We start from the raw sequence: 20745 nt of genomic DNA, 5'->3' as shown, positions 1-20745 counted from the left end.
TGGACTTTTCTGTTTTTTTCTTATTGATTTGTAAAAATTCTTATGTACTCTATAATGTGACTTTTGTCAGACACACACACACACACACACACAATCTTAAATATCTTTTCCCACTCTATTCTTACCTTTTCAGTCTCTTAATAGTGTGTAAGAGAAGTTCATTTTAACAGTTCAGTTTATCAATCATTTTTGCGTGTATGGTTAGTGGTTTTATGTCTTATTCAAGAAATATTTGCCTAATCCAAGGCCATGAAGATATTCTCCTACTTTATCTTCTAGAAAATTATTGGTTTTTCATTTCACATTGAGATCTTCAATCCAATTAGAATTGATATTTTATACAGCGTGAGGTAGGGAAAGACCATAAGGTTTTGCTGAGATTTGTCAATGTGATAAAGATAAAATCCAAGTGCAAAGAAATAAACTCAGATTATAAGTCCAAAGAAAAAAGTACGGAGGAATAACCTACTATTTTAATTCTTAAAAAATTAATAGACTTAGGGTGCCTCGGTGGCTCAGAGTCACCTGCTGAGAGTCCAATTCTTGATCTCAGCTCAGGTCTGAATCTTAGGCTCGTGAGTTGAAACCCTGCTTTGAGGTTCTGTGCTGGGCATGAAGCCTACTTAAACAAAAAATTAATAGACTTAATTTTCTTAGAGCAGTTTTAGGTGTACAGAAAAATTGAGCAGGAAGTACAAAGAGTTCCAAATAAATATCCAGTTTCCCTCACAGCTTCCCCTATTATTTACATCTTGTATTAGTGTGGTACATTTGTTACAACTGATGAACCAATATGCACACATTATTAACTGAAGTGCATAGTTTACATTAGGATTTATTCTTTGCATTGTACAGCTGTAGGGTTTTTGACAAGTGCATCATGACATAACCTTAGTTTTTAAATTTTTTCTCACCTTTGCAGTGAATAACAGATGTCACCATCTTTCAATATATACTTTTTATTAGCAGAGCTGAAAGGTTGAAGTAAAATGAGCAAATAATGTTAAATATTACATCCTTAAATGAGAAACATTTGACAAAATATTTAAACTATTTGGTGAGGAAAATAAAATGTGTTGACCTATGATACAAAATACGTGAGTGCCCTAGGTCATGAATTTATATTCTGCCACTAAAGAATTTGGCTTTTTCATAGAAGTTATGCAGTTGGCTGTTGTATGCATGACAAAATACTACTGGCACTGTCCTCATAGTACCTGCCAAAAAACAACCAATAGAATAAAAGTCAAATGAAATCGGTCCACAGCTATTTGTAATTTTGTTGCTAAAAGCATGAAGAAAACCCAGTAAGCACTAATCTGCCAGAGCAACATGGAAAGTACCATGCCGTATCAAGCACAAATCCATCTGTGCTAGTGTTTTTCCTTGTTAACAGAGGCTGTTGATGAAAGCTGCTACTCAAACCCCTTTTAACCTAAATTCATAAAATTCCATAATTATTTTAGATCATCAGCCAGATTCTCTATGAGCCAAACCTATTCTTAGAACTTTAACTGATACAGCAATTCATTATTTTTGTAGCTTGCTGAGAACCCTTCTGTAATTTTTTTGTGACTATCTAAATTTTATCACATTTAAATGTGTTAAGAATATCTACATTCTGTTCCCAGTCTATTTATCCAATCACATCCTTCACTCCTCACTTCTACCAGCACTCAAAGCCTTTCTTTTTTCATTCTTCAAGGAAACTAACTTCAAGGGACTAATGGTAGTTCTGTAAAGCAGTGATTAACAGTAGGGCCAGGAGGGACCATAGTGGATTATCATAAAATGTCTCCATGGACACATGGTGATTCTGATATTCAAGTGAAATCTGTGCCTGCCACCACCCATTCTGTAACATGAGCAGGCTGTTTATCATCCAATTGGCATTGTTTGAAATTTCCCTTCTCTGTGCCATTACTTACGCTGTACTTGTGATTTCTTAATTGTACATAGTCTTCAAGGCCTCTGTCACAGTCGGCTGCTCCGTGAAACATTTCCTGTGTCTTGCAGCAAGAATTGATTTTTGCCCTCTCCAAACACCTCACACTAACTCTTGTCATAGGCTACCCTGCGTAATTTAGGAACTTGTCTTCTGTCTCCTACCAGACTGTAAGTCCCCCAAGGAAAGAGTCTGAAAATCACATTTATCCTTGCATGTCATATAATACTGTGCCTAATTTCTTAACACATCTAGTTGTTTAGTAAATATCTGCTGAGTGAATTTTACCTTATATTATGCATGGAACCCTTTCAAACTCAGCTGAGCTGTCTATGAGCAAGTAAAGGTAAAAGTATTTGGTAGTCCTAGCAGGGCACAAGTTAAATATTTGCACTGTTGTAGAAAACAAAACACAAAAAACGAAACAAACAAACGAAAAAACACTTTACACTGAGATAAAACAGAGAGAAATATATATCAAAACGGGCCTATGGCTATCTATAGCATTCTAATACTTTCATTAATTTATAGTATTTAATTTAGAACTTTGGAGATAATTTATGGAAGAACCATGTTGAAAATCCTATAGACGATGGGAAATATAAAGTAATGACTGGGGAGAATAATTTAGAAGAATAAGACTAAATTGAGTACATACACAATAATAACCAAAGAAAGTAATCACCGCTAACACTTAGAGCACTTATTATCAGCCATGGATTAGACTAATACTTCATTTGTATCTCACCTTTAAACCTCACAACAATCCTTTGAGATACAATTGTTTAAGATAGTAGTATGAATTCCCTCATTTACACATGAGAAAATAGGCATGAAGAAGGTCATTGGCTTGTTTTATTTCTCTTACCATTGTCATTAAGTAGTAGAGCCTGCATTCAAACCTAGTCTACCTCCTACTCTTGACCGTAATTCTGCTTTGACAGTAATTTAGGATGTTCATCCATGTATCCATTTATTCATCCATGCATTCAATACACATTGAGGTGTACTCTGTGCTGGACACTCTGCTGAGTACTGGGAATAAAGAGTCAAAAACAGTCTTGACTCTTAAGGAGCCTATAGATTATTAGAAAAGGCAGACGAGGGTTTCCAGGGAAATCTCTTCTAACGAGTTGACTTTCTTAAAGAAAGAGCTAGGCAAAAAAAGGAAGGGAAGTGTAGTAAGTATATATATTAATGGTATATATGCCATTTCAAGGAAATGATATATGCAAATACCAAAGGATAAACAGAATTTTGTATGCTTGAGGTGAATGGAATATTGTATGTTTGAAGTGCTGTAGGTACAGTTTGGGTGAAACATATAAACTAAGTCTAGATTATGAAGATCAGCTAATTTACATTTCTATTGAAGGAATCACCCTAGAAATACTTGCTTATATTCCAGTTATTACTAGTTTATTGAACAAATCACTAGCATTTTATTGCATAACTGTAAGAAGGGCTGAATGTTGAATTTGGAAAGGTTTGAAAAAATGCTAAATGAAAATAGTCTTAATTGGTAATTTAATTGCTCTAACTCTCTCCTAAAAAAATAATGAAAGGAAGCTTTAAATAAAATCCGGTACAAATAGTGTATTTTCAATAATTCATTAAATTTCTAGAAAATTGCTGATATTAATGAAAAATTTACACGTGGGTTTTTTAGTCACCATTTCATTTGTAAAAATGAAACAGTTACTTGAAAAAACTCAATAGTTTTGTAATTGGCTTTTAGATCTAGAAGATGGCCAAAAACAAGCTATGGTTAGTGAACGGACAGAAGCCTTTACTACTGCTCGAAATTTATTGGCCTCTGGAGCTGATGCTATCGAAAGGATTATGTCGTCATACAAAGAGGTACTTGCATATCTTGTTTTCAATTTGATTAAAATAAAATATTTGAATATCAAGAAAGATGTAAATTATCAGATATACTTAGCATTTTGAAAGCATCTTTTCTCTACTATAAATTCCTAAAACTGTAATCAAGATAAAGGCAGCAACTCCTAAGTGTTTTGATGCTAATACTATTTGAGTTTTACACTCTCAATTGAAACTCCCCTTTTTCGGTGTATAGTTTTCTTTTCTTTCTTTTTTTTTTTTAATGTTTTTTTGTTTATTTTGAGACAGAGCGAGTAAGTGCACAAGGAGGGGAGGGGCAGAGAGAGAGAGGGAGAGTGAGAATCCTAAGCAGCCCCAGCCCTATCAGCTAGAGCCTGACTTAAGGGCTTGATCTCAAGAACAGTGAGATCATGAACTGAGCCCAAATCAAGAGCAGGGCACTCAACTGACTGAGCCGCAGAGGCGCCCCTAGTATGACATATCTGTTTAAAAAAAAAAAAAAGTCTATTAGGTGTGGATTCTGGAACCAGAGAACCTACATTTAAAAGCTTACTCCAGTATTTACAAATTATGTGAACTTCATCAAGTTCCTTAACCTATCTGCATTTGTTTCCTCATATGTGAAGTGGGGATAATGACGGCATTGATTTTGTAGGGTTGTTGTGAGTCAATGCATGTAGAATATTTAAAACAACAGGGGCATCTGGGTGGCTCAGTCGGTTAAGCATCCAAGCTTTGGCTTAGGTCATGATCTCATGGTTCGTGAGTTCAAACCCTGTGTGGGGCTCTTGCTGACAGCTCGGAGCCTGGAGCCTGCTTTGGATTCTGTGTCTCCCTCTCTCTCTCTCTGTCCCTCCCCTGCTCACTCTCTGTCTCTCTCTGTCTCTCTCAAAAATAAATAAACATTAAAAAAATCATAATAATTATAAAAATAACACATATTAAGGAATTCAATCACCGCTAGCCAATAATATCATTTATATACTTTGCAAACTTGTACTCATCGTTCATGACAAGTCAAGCCTCACCAACCGCATATAAAATCCTCTTGTGATTCCACCTTCTTCCTCACCTTCCTTGCAGAGTCTGGGTCTTCCTTCTCCGTGTCCCAGTAAATCTGATGCTTTACCACATTACAATTGTCTGTCTGCTCACCAGACCTTGAGTGGAAAGCAGCAACTTACTCATCTTTGCAGTCCTAATCATTTTAATACTTGGAATATTGTATGTGGTCAAGAAATATTTGCTGAAAGAATGGTATTAAGACCTGAAGATGTCACAGTGTTAAAATTAGAAATTATTTATTTCAGATATTATATAATATTCCCATGATTAATCATTTTCACCATTAATTTACTCTTTTGGCTTTTGTATCAATATGAATCACCAGACCATCATTATAAATTTATCTGCCTATTAAATCAGCCTTGAATAGACCATATAAAAGAGTAAGAAAGTTTGTGATTTGCTGACAAAAGTTTTCAGTGTCATTCAACAACTGATTTATTGAAAGGATTTTTTTTTTTTTTAAAAAGTAAAACCGATTGTTTAGGGTCATATACCAAAACAACTCAGCTTTAAATTTTTCTTCAAATAATAATTTTGATAATGTGTACATCGTTTTTAAGATAGGTTTTTGATGTAATAAATCATTATTAAAATTAAATGACAAATCAAAGTTTTACGCATCTCATATTAAAATACTTTGCTACCTAAGTCACAGAAAGAAATCGACTAGTTTTTTCTACATTGTATCCAATACAAGAAATAATTTAATTTTGCTTTATTTTCCCTGAATATACTTGGGATCATAGAATGTTCACATCTAAAGAATCTTACCATTGCTGTAACAGCACAAGCAAGAACCATGCGTTCTCTCTGCTGGTTCCAGAAGAAACAGGATTCCTCGCTAGAGTAAGAGTCCTAGGGCAAACTCCCTGCCTTGTATCCCAAAGTAATTTGTCAACAGTCATATGCTCACTCTGCCTACTCCACCTTGCATTCTAGCATATTAACTCATTGCCTCTTGCCTTTCTTTAACTGACCCATACATTTCATTTTGGACCCATACATTTCATTTTGGATTTTTTCCTCTATGCAAATACATTTACTGAGTTTCTTTTGAATCTGTATGTTGTTAATTCTTGGCTCTGTTTTGCTCCACTTGGGGACTCAAGGGATTCTTGTAGATAACATTTTAGAAATTACCGATTAAAGAGTTACAACATTAATATACAGAAATGAAATACTAAATACAGACGTCTCACATAGTAGAGACGTGTGCTGGAAGGCTATTGATAACTATACATACTCATTTACGGCTTAGGTTTTGCACACACATAAATCTTACACAAATGTCAGCATTGTTGTATTATCCCACAATTTATTAGTGACATGCCTTGCTTATTGGTACCAATTTCCTAGTAAATATTCCCATAAGGGAATGGTTTTTGTACTTTTCTTTTCACTGAGAAAGATGGTCTTGACAGGAGATGAGTCACCTTTCACATTACCCTGATAACAACAAGGTATTATTTTAATAGAAAAACAGCAAGGGATTCAACCTAAATTGGACAACTGGCAGAATAAGAGCAAGACACCATTCTACTTAGCCTTAGGGACTAAAACAGAGATTTATCTCATTTTTAATCTCACTCAGAATAAAAGTCAGATTTAATGTTTTTCTTTGGGCATGTAAATCATGTTTGGCTGGAAAAGAAGCTGAACTATGGGATTTGGACTAAAAAGGATTTGAAGCTTTTCACTGAGCTCACTTCCAGTATTGATATCCTCTGACAGGAGTGTTTTCTTTGGCGAAGCTTAGGAATTTTGACAATCGATTTGACTTAAAAACATTCATTTCATAATAAGGAAAAAAACCCTATTTTTCTTATATTTAAAATCTTCCATTTTAAATTGAAAAAAGATATCAAAACAAAGGATTGTTATTTCATTGAATGACGTTAAGCTTTTCACAAAATTTCTAATTTTCTGGAAATAAAATTTGTCATGCAAACAGGAGCCAAATCAGAAATTTGATTGAAAGATTTTAAGCCTCACTAACATTCTGAAATCTTTACATTTTATTTTGAACACTCATTTGAATGAATAATTTTTATGGGTTTTATAATTCCAATCAAATTTACATTGACACTGTGTTATTTTGTTCTCTTGGTAAGCCTTTTCTGTTATTTTTTATCATTAACAGATGTATTATTTTTTTCATGTATTATGAAATAAGATCTTTAATATTAAATCAAGAAGCTAATAGATCGCATATTTATTTAAAAGTCTATCTGGAGTATATTAACTCTATTTTATCTCTGTGCTGATTTTAGATCACAGAATTAGCAGGCTATACTGCTCGAGTGTACAATATGTTTTGGGTCTTTGATGAAGTAAAAAGAGGCATTTATAAGAGAGCTGCTGTCATGCAAGAGTCTGAAAACCATAGCAAGAATGGAGTTAACATAGAATTACCCCTCAGTGACACATTGGAAATCAAAGGTATTAAAGCAAATGTTTTATATTTTCCTATTTTGAAATGCTTACTTTATCAACAGAACCAAAATTTTTTAGAAGATCACTGTTATTAGTTACCAAGAGCTAATATTTACTTATTTAAACAACTATTCCTAAAGTTAGTGTCACAGTTTGAGGAGTGGTGACTAACATTACCAAGAAAAAATTATGCTATTTTATTTAGAACAAATTTCTAGAATTATTTTTAGAAACTGAACATATGGCAGGATGAATTGTTTGCTTTTAAAATTCAAATACAGAATTAGAGCTAACATTTTATTGTTCTTCATTATTCTATATTTTTTAACTTAACTTTAATTATCACATTTTAAAAAATTGTGTTAGTCCACACCTTAATTCTCTTATTGCAGCATTGTATTTTTTCTGTAGGGAAGGTTAATTTAGTGAAATAAACAATTATAAAGAATATAGCTAGGTTATATCAGATAGAGTTTATCTCATTATGCTCTCATTATGATGTTGACATTAGATTATTGTATAATGTTTCTGAGAAATATTTTCCAAATATATGTGTCAGAATGTCCAAATTTACATTAAACCTCTTTTGAGATGTAGATACAACATATACTAGCTTTTATAACTTAAACTATTCCTTAACTTTTAGGAAGAGTTATTGATGTGGATCATGGAATTATTTGTGAAAATGTTCCCATAATTACACCAACGGGAGAAGTGGTGGCTTCCAGGCTAAACTTCAAAGTAAGATGATATTCAAGAATCTTCTGATTGTTGCCATCACACTAATACAAAACAACTCAGAATTCATGTACCTTATGTTAAGTACTTGGAGGAGCATATGGAAAGGAGGGGAAATCAAGAAAGGTATGCATAGTGGCTCAATTACAGAAGCAGTTCCTCAGAAAGCAAAGAGAAAGAGAAATTTGATTTCTACTGCTTTTTTGCTGGGGTGAAAATCAAAATTTCTCAGTGCACTGAGGGCCCATACAAGGTAACTTTTGGGAATAATAGAAAAATTCCTCAGAAATTAATATCTGGAAAAAAGATTTTAATTTTTTCCTTATAGGGATTACTCAAAATATACAAGCCTATGTTGTAATGTATCTACTAAAATATAAGGAAGAGGTCATTAGCAAGTTTACTTCTGCTATTATATATTCTCTAAATATAATTTATATTTCCAATAATCACCTCTTCCATAGGAAGAAATAATCAGAAGATTCATGGATTGGAATTTAGTGTTTAATTTTGTTGAGATTAAGAGTTGTTATTTATTATTCTATGTCTTGGTAACAAAAACCAAGAAGTGAAAATTGCTTAGTAAACCAGAGGCCCTAATTTAAAGCATTGTAAAATTTGAACAAACATTTTTGGAATTCAAGCACACAATAATTCTCTGATAAGCATTAATGACTACAATGAAGGCATCTAAATTTACAAAGACATGATTGGACTTGGTAACAGAATTACAAACATGACAATACACATACTAATGATTTCAGCATGGACCTCAGTCTAAGTTTAATTATTACAGATGTGCTTGCAAATGAATAAGGGTTCTGGAAGATGATAAGTACTGAACATGGGAAAATTCTGTGTTAATAAATATAGGAGAAATTGTGTTTGTTTTGAGAGAGAGAATGAGTGGGGGGAGGGGCAGAGAGAGAGACTCTTAAGCAGGCTCCTCAGTGTAGAGGCTGATTTAGGGATTAATCCCATGACCCTGGGATCATGACCTGAGCTGAAATCAAGAGTCGGATGCTTAATCGACCAAGCCACCCAGATGCCTGAGAAATTGTATTTAAATTACAATTTGGTTAGGCTTTATTTTTCCATTTATAGACTTACAGAATGATTTAATTAGTTGGATATGATCATGAGTACCAATTAGGTGCTAATGATGCACCATAATCTTAAGTAGATTTGAAATAAAACATTTGAAGGGGCATATATGGAATGTTTAATTATTTATTAATAGTTTAGCAATTTTTTATTTATGACTTGTTATACAGAGTTTGTCAGGTTATGTTTTGTAGTATCAATTCTTGTTCCATTTATTAAATAGTATTAAGAGTCTTGAATTATACCACCTACTAACTACATTATTGTGGACACATCACACTCTTTCTGTGAAAAAATTCAGGGCTCAGTTTGTTTTTTATACAAAATGAATTTAAAAATACTTAATCTAATGAAATGTCATCAATTTTGAAGTTCTACAAAGATATATGTTAATATAGTATACTTTATGATAGTTGGCTTTGTTTCTGACTCGGGGAGTTTTATTTAAAAAGTGTCAGGTCCCTAAAATATAATGAAAATTCTGTTTCCTATATATACATTGACAAACAGGTTTCTAGAGGAAAAGGTTCTTATCCATTATGGGATTAAAAAACTATTTGATAGAGAAAATTCAATGATGTGGGAATTATTTTTGCTTCACACTCACTGTTAAACATAAGAAAACTTATGCTAATAAAATAATACGAATATAGAAAAGGCTTCTATTATGACTCAAATGTGTTAAATTTCTGAGAATTCCTAATAGAGAATGATGCTATTAAAATATTTTGTGAATATGCCTTTCGCCATGCCACATACCTTTAAAAAAAATCATTTAGGAGGTATTCATGCTTCTACAAAATTAAACTTCCTTAACCCTCTCTCTAGTGACAGAGTGCAGCAAATCACAAAATTAATTCTTTCTGGGTTCTTCCCAGGATTTTCTTCAAACTTTATTCTATCAAAATAACTTTTCAGTTGGCTACAATTAGGGAGAAAAAATATGTATAGTAAAATGTTTAGACTCAAGCTCACTGCTGTCTTATGTCCTTGTGGTAGCTGCCTTCAGTGCTTGAAATGTTCTTTCTCCTGCTCTGACTGGCTGTTTCTTGTCACACAGGCTCAGCCTAAATGTTACCTCCTCAAAGAGGATTTTCCTGTCCACCCATTCAAAAGAAGCATCCCCCTACCACCTCCAACCCCACAATGCCACCATTGGCATTGGCATTCTTTCCCAAATGAATCTTTCTTGTTTTGCCATTATAAAAGTATTTATCACTGCTTAATTTTTGTTCACATGTTTCTTGCCGTCTTTCCCATTGGAATATAAGCTCTATGAGAACAGAAATGTGTCTTGGGTAGCACTGTAGCCCTTGTGCCTAGAGGAATGTCTGGCACATGGTAGATATCCAATCAGTGTTTACTAAGGAAATCTAATTATTTAGACAGAACATAAATCTGAACCATTTTGGCTTTACATATACTTATTGTATACATCCCTAGCTCCTTTATCTTAACCTCCTTCCCAATCCTTCCCTTTTTTCCTTCCCTTCCTTCCTCTTCCCACCACCTTCTTTCAACAAGAAGATTCCAGTTTATGTTATACACAATATGTAGACACGGAAGTGATCCCTTATACTGACATAATGCAAATAATATAGTGTTTTTTCACCTTTGAGTTTTTTTTTTTAAGTTTATTTATTTATTTATTTATTTATTTATTTATTTATTTATTTATTTATTTATTGGGTGAGGGGGGTAGAGAGAATGGAAGAGAGAGCGAATCCCAAGCAAGCTCTGTGCAGGCTAACAGCACAGAACCTCAGTGCTCAATCTCAAAAACTGTGAGATCATGACCTGAGCCAAAATCAAGAGTCAAGCCCTTAACAGACTGAGCCACCCAGGCGCTCCTTCATCATTGAGTTTTAAATATGACATATTCTATATCACTGATACTTAGATATTTGTGTCCCTATTATACAACACTGTATCTACAAGCATACAGATTTCTGCCTTTCATACGTTGATGATGCTCTATTCACTTTTTAGTACTGATTACAAAATATCATTTGTTCTTAGAAATGTTCTTATCAGTGTTCTTAAGGCAAATTTTTAAATGCTGTTCTTTTTCCTTGTTTTTTACAATGCCTTTTAAATACCACACTAAGACAACTTCCTGATTCTATTGGGTGGAATGGGAATTCATGAAACTTAACTGTTTAAATTTAAATGATAAATAAGATGGAAGATTCTAAAGAGAAGCATCCAACTGATAATGGATAAATAACTTATTTTATATATATATACATATATGTTTTAATTCATTCCTAGAATTATATATTATACATATACAACATATGTAACATATATATAACACATATAACATATATATAACATATATGACATATATATGTATATATACATATACATATATATATGTTTTAATCCATTCCTAGACATAAGACTAAATTATAGTCTTCTTGCTTTCCTCTCTCTTGGCTTGGTAAATGTATTTTCCCCATCTGTGAACAAAACAGAATTAGAATCATTTCATCTCTCTGATGAGCTTTTGTGATTGTGTAACATTTCAGACTGCTGAAATAGAAAATTAAACCAACCATCTGGATCTTAGAATAAACTTTGCTTTATAGCTAATAACTCCAACTGACAAATACAACAAAGTTGTATTTGAATTCAGTATAAATTTAGTCAAATATTAATATAAATAAAGTCAAATTTAATATATGTTAATTTAAAATTTTATACTTTCTTATTTCCCATGTGGTTTTGTTTCTACATATATGTATAACATCTGATGACAGGACCTCAATTAAAATTTTAGAAATCCAGTGCTCATTCCAAGAAGGTCTATTTCCTTTGGAGTTGGATTATCTTATCATGCTATTAGCCTCAGAGCAAAGTCAAAGCCAAATTTGATGTTCTCAGTTGTGATATATATATTTTTTGAATCCTTGCTAATCCTAGGTTATCATGTGTTTCAAAATTTGCAAAGAATTGCTTTTAAATGCTGCCAAATGAAATCACTTTTAAATATTGCAGTTTATAATTCTATTTCTTACTCTAGGTACAAGAAGGAATGCACCTTTTGATAACTGGGCCCAATGGTTGTGGAAAAAGTTCTCTCTTCAGAATTTTAAGTGGGCTCTGGCCTGTGTATGAAGGAGTCCTCTATAAACCACCTCCCCAACATATGTTCTACATTCCACAAAGGTACGTACATATTTTATATCACAAGAACATTTCATTTTTCTTTTGAATTATATTGATTTCCTTAGGCTCCTCAGTTTGTCATCTTTAAACAAGTTTTCACTCAGAGCAGCTATTAAGGAAATAAAAATTTAGTTATCCAAAAAGTTTTATTATTGCTTTGATTAGAAGTTTCCGGGACAATACCACTTCTTTTTATTTTCACATCTATCTAGATATAATGAGCACTCAAAGACTACAGATGTTAATCTCAAGGAATAGCAAGCTAGTTGAAGGAATAATTTGATTGCTTTAGATGTCAACTTATCTCTTCTCACAGAAAAAATATTACCTGGATAGTATACTAATCTCTTCATCAAGCTGTATACATTCATATGTTCTAAAATTGTTCACTTATATTTTAAGAGCCTTTATAAAATAGTCTCTATTACTGTTATGCTATATTATTAATGATTTGAAACTACCTTAATTAAAATTTTACTCTAAGAATGAGTGTAAAGTAAGCATAGAAATATTTAAAAGGAACATTGTTTCTTTTGAAGTCTTTAGCCATCTTTCCTCATAGGCATTTAGAAATATCTGAATACAAAGTCATACGTGAGAATTTGGAATATTTATTCCTGCTCATCTTTTCCATCTGTCATCACCCTGGGTTAGGTAGACATCACAGAGTACTTACTCCTATTGTGTTAGAACATTCTTCTGTGGAACCTAAAAGAGCACTTAGGCTGGAGGTATAGAACCAGAGCAAATGTGAAATTTATATCAAGTATGGTGCTATCACATGTCTGTCTTGCTCCTTTTCTTTTGTCATAAAGTGCTTGCACCTTCCTGCCCTCTGGTCTAATTTTTAGACCACATGTTGTAGTTAGGCAGATGAAGTTATGTGGGGTTCTTTGCTTTAAAGTAAGACTTATGGGGCGCCTGCGTGGCTCAGTCAGTTAAGCGTCCGACTCCAGCTCAGGTCACGATCTCGCAGTCCGTGAGTTCCAGCCCCGCGTCGAGCTCTGGGCTGATGGCTCAGAGCCTGGAGCCTGCTTCCGATTCTGTGTCTCCCTCTCTCTCTGCCCCTCCCCAGTTCATGGTCTGTCTCTCTCTGTCTCAAAAATAAATAAACATTAAAAACAATTTTTTTTAAAGTAAGACTTATGTTAGCAGTGAAAAGCTACTTGAAGTATAAGAGAATTAAGAAATGCGCTAGCAATAAGAAAATATTGGATGTGAGCAGTGTCATGAATTCTTATGTTTACCACAAAATAGATAACATCTTGTGACACCAGAATCCTTCTCTTTCTCTATATGATTTAAAGTTTCTTGGGAGATCTTCTGAATCTGACAACTAAATTATCCTGCCAAAGCTTAAGTTTCAGACACTAATGTGTTAAGTAAATGGATTTTTAATTTTTAATTTAGGTTATAAGGCATAGAATCATGAGGAAAATATTCTATCATAGAATTCTACTCTCAATTCAAATAAAATCATATATATATATAAATTTTATATTTTAAGCTATTTTAGATTTCCTAAATAATATAAAAGGTACAGTTCGTTTTTTTTTTTTTTTAATTTTTTTTTATTATTTTTGAGAGAGACAGAGACAGAATGCGAGTGGGTTAGGGGCAGAGAGAGAGGGAGACACAGAATCCAAAGCAGGCTCCAGGCTGTGAACTGTCAGCACAGAGCCCTACGTGGGGCCCGAACTCATGTGCCGTGAGATCATGACCTGAGCCAAAGTTGGAGGCTAAACCGACTGAGCCACCCAGGCACCCCAGAAAGGTACAGATCTTGAATATAGCTGTAACCTGAACAACACAAGATATTTCCAAGGCATACAAAAGTGCATAATCAAGCAAAATCATCCTTCAGAAATTAAGGAAAAATAAAGACTTTCCCAGACAAACAAAAGCTGAGGGAATCCATCACTACTAGACCTGCCTGAAATGCTGAAGGGAGTTCTTGAAACTGAAATGAAGCTAGCTAGTAACATGAAAACATGTGAACATATACAACACTAGTAAAGGTAAATATATAGTCAAATTCAGAATATTCTAATACTGTAATAAGATGGTATGTTAACCACTTAAATATTAGTATGAAAGTTAGAGGACAGAGTACTAAAAATCACTACAACTCGTGTAACTTTTAAGTGATACACAATACAAAAAGAGATAAATTGTGATATTAAGAACATAAAAGAAAGGGTCGAGTTTTTTAAAAAAAATATAATGATCATTCATTTTTGAGAGACAGAGAGAGACAGAGCATGAGCAGGGGAGGGGGCAGAGAGAAAGGGTGGCACAGAATCCGAAGCAGTTTCCAGGCTCTGAGCTGTCAGCACAGAGCCTGACACAGGGCTTGAACCCATGAACTGTGAGATCATGACCTGAGCCTAAGTTGGATCCTCAACTGATTGAGTCACTTAGGCACCCCAGAGTAGAGCTTTTATATGCATTTGAAGTTAGGTTGTTACCACAAAGTGAAAACCTATAGTAGATTCATAGATAAAAACAAGGGAATCAGCATACTACCACATAAAATCACCAGTTCACTCAAAGAAATAAAAGGCATCCAAATTGGCCAGGAGGAGGTCAAACTTTCACTCTTTGTAGATGACATGATACTATTTGGAAAACCCTAAAGATTCCACCAAAAAAATCTGCTAGAACTGATTCATGAATTCAGCAAAGTTGCAGGATATAAAACCAACACACAGAAATCGGTCGCATTCCTATACACCAACAATGAAACAACAGAAAGAGAAATCAAGGAATCTATCCCATTTACAATTGCACCAAAAACCATAAAATACCTAGGAATAAATCTAACCAAAAAGGTGAAAAATCTATACACTGAAAACTATGGACAGCCTATGAAAGAAATTGAAGAAGACACAAAAAAATGGAAAAAGATTCCATGCTCCTGGATAGGAAGAACAAATATTGTTAAAATGTCGATACTACCCAAAGCAATCTACATATTCAATGCAATCCCTATCAAAATAACACCACCATTCTTCACAGAACTAGAACAAATAATCCTAAAATTGTATGGAACCAGAAAAGACCCCAAAGAGCCAGAGCAATCTTGAAAAAGAAAACCAAAGCAGAAGGCATCACAATCCTGGACTTCAAACTATACTACAAAGCTGTAATCATCAAGACAGTATCGTACTGGCACAAGAACAGACACTCAGATCAATGGAACAGAATAGAGAACCCAGAAATGGACCCACAAATGTATGGCGAACTAAACTTTGACAAAGCAGGAAAGAATATCCAATGGAATAAAGACAGTCTCTTCAGCAAGTGGTGCTGAGAAAACTGGACAGCGACAGGCAGAAGAATGAACCTGGACCACTTTCTTACACCATACACAAAAATAAACTCAAAATGGATGAAAGACCTCAATGTAAGACAGGAAGCCATCAAAATCCTTGAGGAGAAAACAGGCAAAACCTCTTTGATCTTGGCCACAGCAACTTCTTACTCAATGCGTCTCTGGAGGCAAGAGAAACAAAAGCAAATATGAACTACTGGGATCTCATCAAAATAAAAAACTTCTTCACAGCGAAGGAAACAATCAGCAAAATTAAAAGGCAACCGACAGAATGGGAGAAAATATTTGCAAATGACATATCAGATAAAGGGTTAGTATCCAAAATCTATAAAGAACTTATCCAACTCAACACCCCAAAAAATATAGAATCCAGTGAAGAAAGGGGCAAAAGACATGAATAGACACTTCTCCAAAGAAGACATCCAGATGGCCAACCGACACATGAAAAAAATGCTCAACATCACTCATCATCAGGGAAATACAAATCAAAACCACAATGAGATACCACCTTAAACCTGTCAGAATGGCTAACATTAACAACTCAGGCAACAACAGAAGTTGGCGAGGATGTGGAGAAAGATGATCTCTTTTGTATTGTTGGTAGGAATGCAAGCTGGTGCAGTCACTCTGGAAAACAGTATGGAGGTTCCTCAAAAAACTAAAAATAGAACTACCCTACAACCCAGAAAATGCACTACTAGGCATTTATCCAAGGGATACAGGTGTGTTTCGAAGGGATACATGCACCCCAGTGTTTATAGCAGCACTATCAACAATAGCCAAAGTATGGAAAGAGCCCAAATGTCCATCAATGGATTAATGGATAAAGAAGATGTGGTATATACGGAGTATTACTTGGCAATCAAAAAGAATGAAATCTTGCCATTTGCAACTATGTGAATGGAACTGGAGGGTATTATGCTAAGTGAAATCAGTCAGTCAGAGAAAGACAAATATCATATGACTTCACTCATATGTGGACTTTAAGAGACAAAACAGATGAACATAAGGGAAGGGAAACAAAACTAATATAAAAACAGGGAGGGGGACAAAACATAAGAGACTCATAAATATGGAGAACAAACAGAGGGTTACTGGAAGGGGTTTTGGGAGGGGGGGATGGGCTAAATGGGTAAGGGGCACTAAGTAATCTACTCCCCGAAATCATTGTTGCACTATATGCTAACTAATTTGGATGTAAATTTAAAAAAATAAAATTAAAAAAATAAAAAAAGAAAAAGAAAAAAGAAAAGAAAAAAAGAAAAAAGAAAAAAGAAAATCAGCAATTCACAAAGGAGGGCTGTGAAGAGGAAGAAAGAAGTCAGAGAACTACAAAAAAAGCCAGAAAACAATAAGCCAGTATTAGTAAGTCCTTGCCTATTAACACTTACTCTAAATGTAAATGGATTGAATTCTCCAATCAAAAGGCATAGACAGGACAGATGGATAAAAACAAAAAACAAAAAACAAAAAAACAACAACAAAAAAAAACAAAACAAGACCCAACTATATGCTGCTTACAAGAGACTCACTTCAGCTTTAAGGACACACATAGATTGAAAGTGAAGGGATGAAAAAAGATATTCCATGTAAATGGAAACCAAAAGACACCAGGAGTAGCCATGCTTATATCAGACAAAACACACTTCTGGTGAAAAATGGTAACAAGAGACAAAGAAGGTCATTATATAATGATAATGTGTCCAATGTGTCAAGAAGGTACAATAATTGTAATATATATGCACCCAACAGTGGAGTTGGGTGCATATATAAGCAAATACTAACAAATATTAAATATGGGTGCATATTAAGCAAATACTAACAAATATGAAGGAAGTTACACAATACATGAATAGTTGGGGACTTCAGTATCCTACTTTCAACAACAGATAGATCATTCAGACAGAAAATTAACAAGAAACATTGGACTCAAACCATACTTTACACCAAATGGACCTAACAGACATATACAGATATTCTATCCAAAAGCAGTAAACTACATATTCTTCTCAAGCACGCATGGAACATTGTCTGACATATAACACAAAACTAGTCTTAGCAAATTTAAGAAGATTGAAATCATACCAAGTATTTTTTTTTCATTATAATAGTGTGAAACTAGTATCAATAATAGGAGGAAAGCTGGAAAATTTACAAATATGTGAAAATTAAATAACACGCTCCTGAGCAACCAATATGGGTCAAAAAAGAAATCAAAAGAGAAATTTAAAAATCTTGAAACAAATGAAAATGGAAACTAAACATATGGGATGCTACAATAGCAGTTCTAAGGCGATCATTTATATCAATAAATGCCTGTATTAAAAATGAAAAAAGATGTTTCTAATAAACTTAACTTCGTGCCTCAAAGAACTAGAAAAAGAAGAAAAAAAAGAAGAAGAAAAAATAAAAGAAAAAGAAGAAAAAATAAAAGAAGAAAAAATAAAAAAGTTAACAGAAGGAAGGACATAACTAATATCAGAGCAAAAATAAATGAAATAGAGACCAAAAGAACAATAAAAAAGATCAACAAACCTAAGAGCTAATAATTTGAAAAGATAAACAATATTGATAAACCTTCAGCTAGACTAAGGGAAAAAGAAAGAAGACTCATGAATAAAATTAGAAATGAAAGGGGAGATATTACAACTGATACATCTAAAATATATACGTTCTTAAAAAACTATTGTGAACAATGTTATACTAACAAATTGGATAACTTAGAAGAAATGGATGACTGCCTAGAAATAACCAATTTACCAAGACTGAATTATGAAGAAAGAAAATATGAAAAGACCAATAACAAGAAAGGAGATTAAATTAGTAATGAAAAACCTTCCAGGAAAGAAAAGCCAAAACCAGTTGGTTTCACTGGTTAATTTCTAACAAACATTTAAAGAAGAATTAACGTCAGTCTTCTTAAATTCTTCCAAAAAATCAAAGAGGAGAGAGCACTCCCAAACTTATTTTATGAGGCCAGCACTACCCTGATAACAAAGCAAGATAAGGACTCTACAAAATAAGAAAACTATAGACCAATATCCGAGATAAATATAGATGTAAAAATTCTCAACAAAACTAACAAACCAAATTTAACAGCTCATTAAAAGAATCATTCTATGATTAAGGAAGATTTATTCCTGGGATGTGTTTAACATATGCAAATCAATAAATGTGATGCACCACATGAATAGAATAAAAATCGTATGATTATCTCAATAGATGAAGAAAAAGCATTTGAAAAAATACAACATGCTCTCATGACAAAATCTCCCAATAAGGTGGGTATGTAAGGAACATACCTCAACATTATAAAAGGCCATATATGACAAACGCACAGCTAACATAATACTCAACAGTGAAAAGTTGAAAGTGAAAGCTTTTTATCTAAGATCTCAAGAACAAGACAAGAGTGCCTAATCTGACCACTGTTATTCAACATAGTACTAGAATTTCTAGCCAGAGCAATTAGGCAATATAAAGAAATAAAAGACATCCAAATCAAAAGGGAAGAAGTAAATTGTCTTTGTTAGTAGATGGTATGATCTTACATATATATAGAAAAGCCTGAAGCCTCCACCAAAACATTCAGGACAAATCAATGAATTAAATGAAGTTGTAGGATACAAAACCAACATACAGAAATTAACTGCATTTCTATACACTAACAACAAAGTATCTGAAAAAGAAGTAAAATAATCTTATTTACAATACCATTGAAAACCATAAAGTACTTAGATATAAATTTGACCAAGGGGGTGAGAGATCTGTATATTGAAACTATATGACTTTGATGAAAGAAACTAAAGAAGACACAAATGGAAAGACATCCCAAGTTCATGGATTGGAAGAATTAATATTACTAAAATGTCCAAACTACCCAAAGCTGTCTATAGATTCAATGCAATTCTGGTCAAAATCTCAATGGCATTTTTTACAGAAATAGAAAAAAAAACAATCCTAAAAATTGTGTGGAGCCACAAACTGACCTGAATAGAGAAAGCAATCCTGAGAAAGAAGAACAAAGCTGGAAGCATTAACTTCTGATTTCAGCTATACTGCAAACCTATAGTCACCAAAACAGTATGATGCTAGCATAAAAATAGACATAGACCAGTGGAATAGAATCAAAAGACCAGAAATAAACCCCTGCATATGATCAGAGGTTTATTATTAAATTATTATTTAATTATTATTATTAAATAAACCCCTGCATATTTGACAAGGGAGCCATGACTACACAATGAGGAAAGGATAGTCTCTTTAATAAAGGTTTAAAAAAAAAAAAACTAGATGACCACAGGTAGAAAAATGAAATTGGAACTGTATTTACACCACTCACAAAAAATGAACTTGAGATGGATTGAAAACTTGAATGTGAGACCTGAAACCATAAAAGTCCTAGAAGAAAGTAGGGGAAAAGCTCCTTGGCATTGGTCTTGGCAATGATTTTTTGGATATAACACCGAAAGCACAAACAGCAAAAGCAAAAATCAGTAAGTGGGACTACATCAACATATAGAAGGGGAGAAAATATTTGCAAATCTTATATCTAGTAAGGGTTTAATATCCAAAAAATATAAAGAACACATACAGCTCATTAGCAAAAACTCAAACAGTCTGATTTAAAAATGGGCAGAGAATTGAATAGACACTTTTTTCAAAGACAAATGGCCAACGGGTACATGAAAAGATGGTAACATCACTAAATGCAAACCATATGGACAATGAGATATCACCTAACGCTTGTGAGAATGACTGGTATCAACAAGACAAAAGATAACAAGTGTTGGCAAGGATGTAGAGAAAAGGGGATCCTTGTGCACTGTTAGTGGGAATGTAAATTGGTTTAGCCATTATGGAAAACAGTATGGAAGCTCCACAAAAAATTAAAAAGAACTATCATATGATCCAGCAATACCACTTCTGGGTATATATAACTAAAGGAAATGAAAACAGGATCTTGAAGAGATATCTGTATTCCCATGTTCATTGCAGCATTATTTGCAATAGCCAAAATATGAAAACAACCTCAGTGTCCATCAACAGTTAAATGGCAAGAGAAGATATAGTACACACACACACACACACACACACACACACACAC

The 20745-nt window shown here is 33.6% G+C and overlaps 1 protein-coding gene across 3 annotated transcripts in view; it reads left to right on the top strand.

Annotated features, from left to right (window-relative positions):
* ABCD2 (ATP binding cassette subfamily D member 2) overlaps positions 1-20745 on the top strand; it is a 70550-nt gene that overhangs the window by 14103 nt on the left and 35702 nt on the right. For all 3 annotated transcript variants that reach the window (XR_006204786.1, XM_042946259.1, XM_042946260.1), the window contains exons 4-7: positions 3684-3805; positions 7129-7297; positions 7938-8032; positions 12159-12304. Coding sequence is in view for 2 of the 3 variants with exons in the window: in XM_042946259.1 (XP_042802193.1) it covers positions 3684-3805; positions 7129-7297; positions 7938-8032; positions 12159-12304 (532 nt within the window). In the remaining variant the exon portion in view is untranslated. The remainder of the gene's footprint in view (positions 1-3683; positions 3806-7128; positions 7298-7937; positions 8033-12158; positions 12305-20745) is intronic.

This window comes from Panthera leo, chromosome B4 (assembly GCF_018350215.1).
Source record: "Panthera leo isolate Ple1 chromosome B4, P.leo_Ple1_pat1.1, whole genome shotgun sequence".
In the NCBI taxonomy this organism is placed as follows: domain Eukaryota; kingdom Metazoa; phylum Chordata; class Mammalia; order Carnivora; family Felidae; genus Panthera; species Panthera leo.
Note: the sequence above shows the minus strand (reverse complement) of the source record. Positions and strands in the feature narration are given on the sequence as shown.